Raw genomic sequence first — 13741 nt, forward strand, 5'->3', positions numbered from 1 at the left:
AATGAGTTATTTGAGCAGATGTGAAATTACATGAAGAGACAAACTGACAAATGATGAAGTGAAGGAGCATTATGGTGTGGATGTGGATGTGATAGAAAGCGGTAGGAAGCTTTGAGAGAAATACATTGAGGTGGTTTGGCCATATGGAGAGGATGGAGAGTGAGAAACTAACAAGGAGAGTGCATGTGAGTGAGGTGGAGGGGGGGGGAGGGGGAGGCCAAGGATGAAATGGAGGGATAGTGGAGAGGTATATGGTGAGTGGGGGGTGTGAGCTGGAAGCATAGAAGTGAAATGGCTGGGGACAGGGCGCCATGGAGGCGATTTGTTTGTGGCCATCCCCTATAGGATTAAGGCATCAGGCAATAGAGAGATAGATGATCGGCTTAGCACACATATTGTAAATGTCAGACTCAGTCAAGAAAAAAAGAGTTGCCTGTTGTTTTACTGTGTCTGCATCATACTGAGAGCATATTTGTCACTTTCCTTCCTAATGCGTCATATCAGGTAGAGTTGTCTATGGAGAGAGAAACATTCCAAATGTGTCATCATCAGAATAATGGCCAACAGAGGGAAGTGAGCAGTAGAAGTGAAATAGGCAAACTTTTGTCCCTTGAGTACCTGTCATAGTGCTTGTCCATTCTCTGTATCACATACTTTTTATATACTGATTAACCCCTTATGGGCGGGCAACTTATCAATTATACAACCGTGTGGGGTGGTATATTTTCGGAAAAATAAATTATCAAGGAATAAGCCTAAACATGTGTAAATGGTAAAAAATTAAGGCAAGAAGTGTTACATACGTGGTAGTACATCTCTACTGGCTGTAGGAGGAGGAGGGGAGGAGTGATGGAGGAGCGTGAGCAGGCAGCATATCACCAGGCGCACCTGGGGCGAGGCTAGCAAACTCTTTGCTCATTTTCTTTTTCTTCACCACTGAACACTATTTTATCATTTATGCATTCTTTACACTATTCATTGTCCTCAAAATCTTATGTATGTGTTTCCTGTTTTACTTGAACACTTACAGCAGTAAAACTTGCGTACATATATTCTATTTTACTTGAACAATTATAACACTGCAACTTATATATGTATATTCAGTTTTATTTGTTTCAAGGCTTGGGAGTGTAGAGAGCAGGACAGTAGGTGACAAGGATGCCTTATCACCCAGTTTCACCAATAAATTAGGACCAAAAATGGCCGGACATTACATAACATCGCCCGCCTCCTCATGCACGGACATTATGTAACATCGCCCGCCTCCTCATGCACGGACATTATGTAACATCGTCTGCCTGTTGGAGGTTACTACATGCAACCTCTTGCACTCTTTCCAGATACACTGCTTTTCACATATCCCCAAGTACTGTAGCATGTATCTTATATATATATTGTTTGCTTGCCATTTGCACAGTTAATTGGAGGTAGATAAGGTGCTTAAACCACAACCATGTAAACAGTACCATAAGACCTTTTATATTATGGTTAATGGTGGGGGAAAGATCATGAAAATTTTTAACTTAGTTCCTATTATGACCCTATTGAAAGCTGTACTGCCACCAAATACATTCATACACACTCACTGATCAGCCTCTCTCTTAGTTCTGTTGGATTTATGTGCAGCTTTTAACACAGTAGCTCATAAACTATTGTTGGATGATCTGTATTTTTATGGCGTTCGTGACTGCTCTTTTGCACCTTAAGTTGTATCCGTCAGACAGACCTCAGAGAGTAGTTGTTGATTACACTAGCTCAGACTCTGCTTCCCATCTGTTTGGAGTTCCTCAAAGATCAGTTTTGGGTCCAGTTCTATTTACAGTCTACACAAGTAATTTATTGTTGATTTGGAAAAGGCCTTTGACAGAGTCCCTAGAGAGGTGGTGAAGTGGGCAATGAGAAAGCTTGGCTTGGAGGAGTGGCTGGTTAGGGTGGTTATGGCTATGTATGTGGATGCTCACACCCAGGTAAGAGTGAATGGAGATTTGAGTGATGAGTTTTCCGTGAATGTTGGTATGCATCAGGGGTCAATCTTGAGTCCCATGTTGTTTATCATGGTGCTTGAAGCCCTTTCGCGTGACTTTAGAAATGGACTCCTGTGGGAGTTGTTGTATGCTGATGATTTGGTATTGATTGCAGAGAATGAAAGGGAGGCGGAGGAAAGGTTTAGTAAGTGGAGAGATGGTATGGGGCACAAGGGTTTAAGGGTAAATACAGATAAAACAAAAGTGATGATATCTAGGGTTGGTGGCGGTACTGTCAAAGACGAGGGAGAGTGGCCATGTGCAGTTTGCCACAAGGGCGTGGGAAGTAATTCCATCTTGTGGGGTGTGTGTGATAAATGGGTGCATAAGAGATGTAGTGGTATTAGAGGTAGACTGCGAGATAATGCTGATTTTATGTGTACGGCGTGTTGGGGTGAGCAGGTGGGGATTGTCAGACGTGAAAGGATTGAACTTGCTGGTGAATCTCTTGAGTGTGTAGAAGAGTTTTGTTATTTGGGAGACATGTTGTGTGCTGGAGGTGGGGCTGGAGCTAGCTCTGTGGCTAGGGTGAGAAGTGGTTGGAAAAAGTTCAGGGAGCTCTTGCCTCTCCTGACATTGAGAGGACTCTCCCTATGTGCTAAGGGGTCTTTGTATGCAGCATGTGTTAGGAGTGTAATGCTGTATGGTAGTGAGACTTGGGCAGTGAAGGAGGAAGATATTCGCCGGCTCAGACTTACAGAAATGACAATGATTAGGTGGATGTGCAGTGCGTCCCAGCATCCAAGGCCTGGAGGGGCTGGGTTTACGATGAAAGAGTTGAGAGGTAGGATGGGACTGGAGTGTATTGGTGTTGTGATGAGGAGAGGTAGATTGAGGTGGTTTGGACATGTGGAGAGGATAGGGGATGATAATTGGGTGAGGAAGGTGAGAAGTGTTAATATTGAGGGTGGGGTTATGAGGGGTAGACCGGGAAAGACATGGGACGAGGTCATTAAGTGTGACCTCAGGGTTAAGGGACTGAACAGGGAGGCTGCAATGGATCGTGCAGCGTGGAGAGCCGCCATTAGGTGACCAAGGCTGACACATGCAAGCATGTTGGAGCCTTTAAAAATGAACTTGATGCTCACGATGTGTCCTATCATTTTTATGTTGATGACATTCAGCTCTATATTAAGATGTTAGATGTTAACGACACCAAGACTAAGCTTAATGTCCTGACTTTGAACATTATGGTGTCACAGCTTCATCCAGTCAGTTCTGTGTGAAATCTGGTTGTTTATTTTAATTCAGAGTTAAATTACAAAGAATATATTAATCAAGTTGTCAGAGGGTGTAACTTGCATAACGTAAATCTGTACTTTGTGAAAAAATTCCTGAATAGACATTGCCTTTTAATGTTGGTCCATGCTGTGGTCTTGTCTCATGTCAATTATTTCAGTTCACTGTGGGTTCGTCTTCCAAATGATATACAGTACTAGCAAAAGTTCAGTCAGTGTTGAACAGGGCAGCAAGGCTTATCTTTGGTCTTCCCCCAAGAACCTTGACCCTGTTCCTAATTGAGCTGCATTCATTACCAGCAAAGGCTAGAATTGAATTTAAACTGCGTCTTATTACATTCAAGGTTCTTAAGTTTGGTGGACCAAAGTATCTTGCTGAAGTGTTAAAATTCCTATTGACACACCCAGGTGTGATGTTACATAGTGAAGATGACCCCTTGCGTTCCGACAAGCCTGAAGCCATTCACCAGTCATCTTTCTCTGATAGTTCTTTTGTGTATAGAGCCTATAACAGATTGCCGTTGTCCATGAGATAACTGTCGTCAGTTGAATCCTGTAAGAGACAGCTAAAAGCCTTTTTCTTTACAAAATGTTACAATCTGGAGAGAGAGATACTGTGACGGATGAGTATAGGGTTTAATTATTGCCAGTTTCATTTTTTTTTTTTTTTTTTTTTTTAACTGATGAAGTTTGTATTGTATACAAGAGATTTCACAATTCCTGTCCTGTAATTGTAAAAATAATGTATATGTGTGTCAAGCGCTGGTGAATTTCCAGTGGAAGAACTGATGCTTTTGAGAAACAAAGATCAGATTATTATTATTATTAATATTATTATTATTATTATTATTATTATTGTACAAGAATAGTGGTAATAACAGCAGAATTTAGACTCATCTTGAGACTGTAGCAGAGACAACTAAATTGTGTTGGGAAGGGAGGCTGAAGGGTTAGAGGTAGGGGTTTCTTCACCTCATGAAGGCTGAGGCTAGGCCTCAAAGCCCCCAAAATCCCTCCTGCCCTCTTCAGACAAGTCCAGTGCAGGGTCTGATGTAGATGGTCCAGACTGTGGTGAGAAAGAGGCAGAGGTGGCTGAGGAGGTGCCAGCAGAGTCATGGAGCATGTGATTTTCTGCCTGGGTACTTTGTTTATATTCATAATTAACAGCTTGACTGGCTACAATCGTGATCAGTGTCAGTGTAGATTTCATACAGCCTATCACTTCGGAGATCCAGGTTGAGAAGGGAATCTTTAAGCTTGTCAGCTTACTTAAGAATGAGGGTAAAATGCTTCTGGGTGGAAGATGCTTTTGATACAGCATCCTTCTGTTGCTGCTCTTCTTTTCTACCTCTTGCGCAGTGCCATCCAGCATCATTGATAGCTCAATGCTAACATCTTGCCAGGATATCGTCCCTCCTGATGTCTCCGAAACCTTCTCTGGGGATACGCCTTGCCACCTCCGCTGCCTCTCTTAGTTCTGAGAGAGTGTGTGGTTAGGCCACTGGGTAGATGTGGGAGCAAGCTCCTCCATCCATCCAAACTTCTTCTGAAGAAAAAGAAGAGAAAAACTTCTTCCTTCTTGAACACTCCTGGAGAAAATGAAAAAAGGAAAACTTCATCCTTCATAAACACCCTGGGGGAAAAAAAAAATCTTCTTAAATGTGACTGAATAAAAAAAAAAAAAATCTTTCATAAGTACTGTACTCCATACACCTCATTCATTAACCTGTTGATTAGCTTTGACCCCTTTCAGGTAACATTTTAACGTTTTGGCTGGCATGGCTTTCTAAGCTGAATATTATCTGCCAGTGCAAGCCAGAAGAAATACCTAAGTGCATCCATGCCAATAAAAAGGTAAACATGGTACAGTATATGTTGAACTTTATGATGTACCTATTTGGATCTCTGTGTCTCACTGAGTAATATGGATCTCCTCCATCCAAATGTAATAGTTCAGTCTCAGCCAGAACAAACTAAAGTACAGTACCAAGTGTACCTGTAGGCTGTGACCTTAGTAACTAACCTGTGGATTGTGAGCCACAGCTCAGGCTGAGCAGCGTTGCGTTGCGAGTCACAGCTGAGGCTGTGCTGGCCGTGCATCACAGTTAACTACCCAACCCCTATGCAGACTTACGTATGGCACAACACAAAGATGAAGAGAGAAATATTTTTTTCTTTTCACCAGATGATGCGTTGGATGTTTTATCTTCAAGTTTATAATAAACAATTTTTTTTTTTTTTCACTACTCCCCTACGTAAACTTATGCACGGCCCTACACAAAGACAGAGAGAGAGGTTATTTTTTTTTTCACCAGATGATCCCCTGCATGTTTATCTTCAAGTTTATAATAAACAAAAACTTACAAAAAATATATATATTTCCTTCATTTTTTGCACACCACGGGGTGGCATAAAAAAAGGCTATTGTGCAGTCCACTGGTTAAAGGAGCAATGAAATCATTTGTGTACCAGTATCACAGTGCAAACAAAAATAACTTTCATAACCATACTTGCCTTAATCACATTTTCTCCTCTTCATCCTCGGTGCATGTGAGATACATTCCATTGAGGGGTTGAGGGAAACATAAATGTCTATACCTATAAAGTGTATCTTGCAACAACCTATATATACAATATTATTTATGTTTTATGAATTATTGTGAACAGCTGTAGACTTACATGGTTACTCATGTAGGCATCATTAATATCATTATGCACTGGATTTAGTTTACTTCATGATAGCATCATCATAATACTACTGTAGGTGATTTTATTCTGCTTTTGGAAGATGTCATGTGGAAAGGGATTAGAGGCAGGTTTCTTTAACTCTTCAGTATGATGATCTCTTCATTATTAATGATCCATTCATTTGCCTGACTTTTTGGTTATGGTATTCAGGTTAGTCCCTGTACATGCTTAGTGGGGCAGTACAGAACTGGTAATGGGTGTACTGATTCAGGTCAGGAAAGGTCCCATGTAGTGAAGTAGTTAAGCACTAAATTTAAAGTTTGTGAATGTTTAGATAACTTAAATATGTAGAAACTTATGTAGTCTATATATCTTTTCTTTCACCTTAGCTTGCTTGAAGATGCAGTGAAAGCAGCACAAGAGCAGCGGAGTGCACCGGGATTGACAGAGGTCTTAGCTGCTTGTGGACCACAGCATCAGGCACTACAGTCACGGATCCAGACGCTCCTCAGTGACCCGGCATTCAAGATGTAACTGGGAATCATATACGAAGGCTGTGAGGAGTTCATTGGCTGGCTGGAGATAAAAGGGTAAGACATGATTTCGAGACATATATCACATACTGTTATATATTGTACTGTACCACTTGGCATTATATGCATCATCATTCATAATCACATTAAGATAATGATTTTTCATAATCCCAGTCATGACTCCCATGTACACATGGAATGGGATGGGAAAGATTCTAAACAGCCTGTGACCCCTTTTGAGACATGGAGCAGAAAATAAAAATCCTTTTGCATTCCCCCCTTGCACCCCAGTATTCCTAAACCATAAGGGGCTATATTTCTCCATTCTTGCTGCTTTCAGTTACCTTGTAGAGGTCTATTCACCATTTGATGTAAGAGGAAAGGGGTGCATAATTTCTTTACACACTGAACACAAGCATTTATTTGTTGGATCACATTGATGCAATAATGTTATTCCACTCAGAGTTTCTTTTTGTGTGTTGTTGATTGTGTATTGTTATTCTGTTTTTATAAAAAAAAAAAAAAAGTCCCCCCCCCCTCTGGTTGCTTAGAAACAATACAGTATGGCAAACCTAAAAAAATGGGGAATCCAGATCTCCAACCCCCAACTCCCCCATCTGCCATAGTTTTTTATATTGTGCAGGGAATGTATTGGTAGTGTGCTGTTATCGCTAGGATGAAATAAAACTTTGAGTCATTGGGGCGAACGTATGGGTCCTTAGTTACACGGCCTTACCTGAATGAGGCACTGAAGTGGACTCATAGGCTTTCAGATACACAACTGCAACTGACTTTCCCACACCGTCTTAAGGTTTTTACCATCCATCCATCCATCATCCAATCCTATGTCACCCCATGAGAAGCGTAGGAACCCGGGGCTAGGCAAGTTGGTCCTGGTCATTTAAGATGAGTGACCAGCCTCACTCATCCCTGAGTGGCATTACTTGAGCAATAAACCCCAACCACCTCTTGGATATAAACCTACACAGGCTCAATCCAATTGGAGCACCTTAATTACCCACTGAACCACCAGGCACCATAATTTGGTTATGTGGTTACCACCCAGCTTAGTAAATGGTTTCCTGGTGTACAGAAAACCATTTGGCTTGTCACTCAGTGTAGAGTCATCCATAGACAGAAGGAAGAGGAAAGAAAGAAGGAAAGAAAGACAGAAGAGGGAATGTAAAGTCACTGGTAGGCAGAAGAAAGGGGAAAGAAAGACAGGAGAGGAAGGAAAGAAGACAGGAAAGGGCAGACACCAAAAGCAGCACTACATCAAGTGAGTGGATGGTGAGTGAGCCCACCTACCACATTTGGTAAGTAAATGTCCCGGGGGAAAAAGCAAAAAAAAAAATGAAAATGAAAATTGCTCCACAGTTTGAACTTGGGGCTGGCTTAAGTACCGTCAAACCCTTTAACATGTAAACATATGGCCCTGTAACGGAGAATTCCCATAAAGCAGGAACTTCAGGGTATAATATTCCCACATTATGCGAGCACTCGCTGTATTATTATTATTATTATTATTATTATTAATTTTTTTTTTTTTTTTTACAGAAACTGATATTAAGATTATTGGTCTGTAATTACATACAGTAACAGGTGTTGAATGTGACCTTGGGGATGAAAAATTTATGAACCAAGATGTCTGGGGAGAAAAAGTGTGAATGAACAGCACATACATTGGGAAGTATGGCAGTAAGAACAATTGACATATTAGTATTGAGATTTACATAGGTCATTATAATTTTATATTGATTGTTAATGTAAGTGCATTATTTTTTATTGCTTTCATTCATACATGAATTGTAGAAACTGTAATATAATTTAGTATCAAACAAATGTCCAGTTAAGTATAGTATTGTATGTTTGTATATAAATATTTTTGACATGGCTATTCCTCATGGGTATTCCCAGGATGTAGAATAGGATTTGATATCTGTATATTCTATTGTGCTGTATATATAGACAGTAAGTATATTTATGTAATACTGTACATGTTATTAATCAGAACTGATCCTGCAATAATGTTTTGATCTAATATGAGGTATAATTAAACCTTACAACAAAATGTTCATTTATTTTAACGAATGATCGAGACCGTAGAAATTATTGTAAACAAGAATAATAGATTTGTATTAAAGCCATATGAACATAAAAACTGACTAGACTCTGAGAATGGAAATACCAAATAATAATAATTACATGGATTTCACGCAATAACAAATATGTAAACATAATCGATAAGCTACAGTGTTGCAACCCTAGGAACCAAGTTATCCTGGGATGCTGTTAGGTTGTTCCAGGCGTCACTATGCAATACAGGTGATTAAATAACAGTGGAATCTCAATACTATAAAGTATAAATATAAATAACAGTGGCATCTGAATACTATAAAGTATAAATATAACTCAAGGCATTTAGCAGACCTTGCTGTTAGACTCATTCTATTTAAATTAAAATTTTACAGTAATCTTCCAAACTGTAACCCAGTTGAGAAACAAGGCCAAGTCCTAAGCATAATCTTGGGTTGGCCAATATTCCTTATCATCTCCATCTCTGGTGGTGTCAACCCTTTCAATCTAGTGAAAATATTCTTGCTATCTCCAGACTTTTTATTCAGCTGTGGAGATAGTGTTTGAACTGGAGTAATTGGATAGAGCTTTCATTTACCCATGCACTGTAAGAAGTTAACCAAAAGCTGAATAAAATCATCTACAGGCAACAAGGATAAACTATTAAAGCATATCACTGAACTGAAGGGTTCACATCAATAAACATGTCATCAGGAATCACATGTTTAGCTAATGTACCAGTACACAAGGTGCTGGAAAGGGACACCTTCACATGATGGCATGGATAACTGGATGGCTCCACTGCCCAGATATACAAGAGTCCCTCAGTTTCTTCCCTATCCTCTGGAAGGAGGATGGTGGACTGCAGGAAAATGACAACTTCAGCCTGTAGTTCACCAGGTTCATGTCCAGATGAGCTTGGGGCCACAACAACAAATTATATCAATAGACGTCTGATGTCTTCACACCAAGAATCACCTTTTCTAAGACGTCTGATGTCTTCACACCAAGAATCACCTTTTCTAAGTGTATCATAAAGTTTTGGAATAACATCATAATAAGTATTTACATATATGTATATAACAAAACACTGATAATATAATATAGTTAGGCACATTCTAGTAGGAAATATTCCATTTACTTACTCAAACATAAATGAAGACATCAAATATACACTGATGAAACAATACATGAACAACTGGGCAAGAGAGATCTTTGGCACTAGGTTTCTGCTTGACATAACAGCTTCTTATCTGAAGGGCACCTATATTGGTAAAAAGCAGCAGGGTGTAATACATCCCACGCACAAATACCAGTCAAGCAAGTATATGTTTACAAGTAACAGTAAAGATGAAACTGTATAACATAAATGAAAGGTGAAGGTGTTACTATATATATTCATGAAATCAACTTACAGCTGAAGCTCAAAGTTGTAATAATAATATCCCTAATATGAAAATATATTTGCTCAGCAATCAAGTTCCAGTCTATCTTTGGCTATGATTTATACCACAGTTTTGGAAGATAAGCTGATATACTCAGTTACAAGATTCAAGATAAAACAAAGTTAGGAATCGGTGGTACAAAATGAAGTACAAAATAATGCATTATCAACCGATTTCTTTTCAATATCCCAAACAAAAACTTTTCTTTAGGGTATATACATAGCTATTTTTTTAATGTGCTATAAATACACCTGATGCAAAATGCCCAAAAGAAAAAAAGTGACTATCTTCAATATCCAATCATGCTGGACAACATTAAATTTATGGCAGATTTTAAATAGCAGCTGCGAATAATAAGAGAACTCTGTTCTGTAGTTCTGCTATCAACTTCATATTCAAACATGTGTTTTAACAGTTACACTGTATATATCAATAATACACCAAACTTCCAGCTAGATAATATACACAGTTATTGCAGTTCCTGCATGACATAAATATGTACTTTTAAAAAGCAGATACTGTACTACTTTAACAACTGAGACTACTCAAAAGCCTACTAAGGCACATAGGTGTTAAAAAACTTGTCAGCATAATTGGGCCTCTCACCAGCTTTTACACCCTCCCAGGGGTACAACACACACACATCAGTTCACAGATGTTATATATGAGTGTCTATAGTATAATTACACCATTTAAGAACACGTATCACTATGGAAGGTACAGTGTTGCGTGTAGGTTGCTGCAGACATCACACGGACACCCACTCATAGCCACTCCACACCAAAACATTCTTAATCCCTTCAGTCACATGACAGACTTTTAATCCTATTCTTGCTATTATCAGATGATTTTACTCAACTCAGGGGAGTCCTCAAGCAATGAAAGGGGTTAATGAAGGCTGTACCCAATCCCTATAGTTTGAAAAGTTTCCCCTAATCAGAGCAAATCTGTCTTGACATAGTAGGAACACAACAAAATATACTTCATCAGATTGAAGGGTTTAATACAGTACTGTGTAATATACCCTGTAACCTGTCATGAAAGAGCTACTACCGACTGGGATGAAGTATTATTACTTTAAAAGCTTTCCTCTACTATATGCTGATGTACAGGTGTACCAATATTCTACAGCAAGTCAGCTTATGCTAAACCCTTTACAGCACACAGTATGCAAGATGGGAGCATTATTACCTCTAGTCAGTAAAAATGTACAGTACATTTACAATACAGTATTGGTATCCTTTACATGAATGCTTCATTACCTCCTTAACCTCTTTAACCCCTCGGCTGCATGTAGCATTCCGGAAATGCTGATCAGTAGACTGCGTCATACATTCCAGAAGCGCCGCATGAAATACTGTGAACTTTTTGGTCATTTTTCACACCTAGTGCATGCTTATGCTTGATGAGTGGGTTGCGAATTGTCAGCGTGGAGTGTAACCTTTGTCTGACTGAAATGCTGTCATGTCTGATTAGGTATCAGAGGGTCAAAACACATAATGAATACACAGTTTTTTTAACCAGTTCTCCCACACTACGGACATAGGAAATACTTAGGGCTGCCGCAGCCTAGGGGTTAAATATGTCAACGTCTTTCAGTACATTATTTGTACAACTGCCAGATAATTTCAATCAACTTTGGAATGATCTTTCATGTTGCAGGGGTTTGAAACAATCTTAGCTAATCTCAGGTCACTTCTAAACTGTTCCTCCATGTTTATCTGGAAGTAGCAAAAATACTGCAATATTAAGAAAGGTAGGTGAGGGACATTAAAATACTGAAGGGGCAAATGCATTGCAGTACCTGTTAAATTCTAGTATCAAACTTCCTCATATCCAGTGGTTCCCAGTTTCATACTAATTCACAGTACTGTAATCAAATTTCTCCACTATAAATCTGACTTAAACCAACTATAATTATTTGTGTTGTTAACCAAAACAATCTCCAAATTTTCTCTGGTTTCAATACATATATAACTGAATAATTTTCATATATTTAAAGCAAAATACAAATATCTGAGATACTACATATACTGAATCAGAAATATAATGAACTGGGCAAAGACTTTTGATAGAAGAACAGTGGTGGAAACATGAATGCAGAAATGTATGAGTTACACATATACTGACTCATTAGAAATATAATGCATTAGGCAAAAAATTTTGGTAGCAGAAGAGTGATGGGAACATGAGTGGAGAAATGTACAAGTTACCATATACAGTATATACTAATCATTAGAAATATAATGCACCAGACAAAGAATTTTGGTAGAAAAACAGTGGGAACATGAGCACAATGCATGTGACATACCACAGTAAATGGTTATACATATCAGCTTCAGTTCAGGTGTTTCTAAACCTACTGCTAATAAAAGTAGTTTATGTTTTCAATTATTTAAATTTTGGTAGAAGAACAGTGGGAACATGAGCACAAAGCATGTAACATACCACAGTAAATGGTCATACATATCTGCTTCAGTTCAGTTGTTTCTATACCTACTGCTAATCAAAGCAGTTTATGTTTTCAATTATTTTAATACAAGCCATTATGCTTTTAAGCAGTATATATATTTTTTAGTAGGTAGCTCACTGATCTTTTCATAATTTTTGACCACATTCGGGTAACAAGAGTCAGCACGTGGATTTTTGCTTGTACAGTATGTATTCAAAAACCTGTTTGTGCCAGTAATATGGGAATAAAGGAGTTATGAATAGCAGTATCAAATTCAGCAAATTTGGAAGTAACTCACTGACAATCCTCCCAGACTGATGATAAAAAATCCAATGGAATTCATTTTTGTGTTACGAGCACAAGCTTTGGTTATTAAAGTTATGTTACTTTATCTCTGGAAAAAAAAAAAAAGTTAGTCTAAGCAGAGATTTCTGTTACATTGTATTTCTTGGAGAGGTATACAGAACAGTTCAAGGAAAAATAGTAATGATGTGGAGGAGGAGGAGGAGGAGATATACTTTCCAGTGAGTTCATAAGTACAGTCAGATTACAAAAACATCATCAGGGCACAAGTGTGATTAATGAACCATGAAGTTCCTTGTTTGCTTCAGTGAACACTGTAAGGAAGACTAAGGCAGGATGAAGAGACGGGAGGGAACCATGACACTTCACAATGGTATACCATGTAATTTTGAAAGATACTCTACTACGGGCAAACTATCTTGAGATACAGTTGATATTCTTCTGCTCACTCACGAGAATGTGCCAACACATAAAATAGAATTATTAATATATACAGGTACAGTAACATTTATCATTTCTACTTCGTGGGCCTCATTTAAAAAAGGCTCTCAACATTCTGAGGCATCTCAACTGACTGCAATACTATATCACTTGATTAACCTTCGGTCTGTATGTCAGTATGTTTATCTACTGAAACTTGCTGTGGATGCCAATACAGGTAACTTTTTCTTAGCACGTTGTACTATAATTCCCTTATTCAATGAAAGAACAAATCAATAAGAATCTGGAATGCAGATACACCACTCCCTGAAGTTTCATTAATCCTATATTTTACACAAGCCAAGGCATGTGTGCAAAAAATGCACAAAAACAGTATCCTTCACTTAGCAGAAATGTAGTGCTGTACACAAATGCTTCCTACTTGAGTAATGGTGTCTGTGTACTGTGTACTGGTATGTACAGTAAACTGATTCAGTAATAATCATTATCCATCCTCCAGTGTTTTACAAGCATTAACAAAGTGGTGGACTTTGCTGTTTGA

At 38.6% G+C, this 13741-nt stretch overlaps 1 protein-coding gene across 1 annotated transcript in view; it reads left to right on the forward strand.

The window, feature by feature from the left end:
* The window catches only part of Vps16A (vacuolar protein sorting 16), a 103647-nt gene extending 95562 nt beyond the window's left edge, over positions 1-8085 (forward strand). Inside the window, exons 19-20 of the mRNA XM_080275208.1 lie at positions 6340-6540; positions 8041-8085. Of these exons, the coding sequence (XP_080131334.1) occupies positions 6340-6484 (145 nt within the window). The 3' untranslated portion in view covers positions 6485-6540; positions 8041-8085. The remainder of the gene's footprint in view (positions 1-6339; positions 6541-8040) is intronic.
* The last annotated feature ends 5656 nt before the right edge of the window (positions 8086-13741 follow it).

The sequence above is a fragment of the Coenobita brevimanus genome, chromosome 61, assembly GCF_032717465.1.
Source record: "Coenobita brevimanus isolate Jiangsu-jjx chromosome 61, ASM3271746v2, whole genome shotgun sequence".
Taxonomy (NCBI): Eukaryota; Metazoa; Arthropoda; class Malacostraca; order Decapoda; family Coenobitidae; genus Coenobita; species Coenobita brevimanus.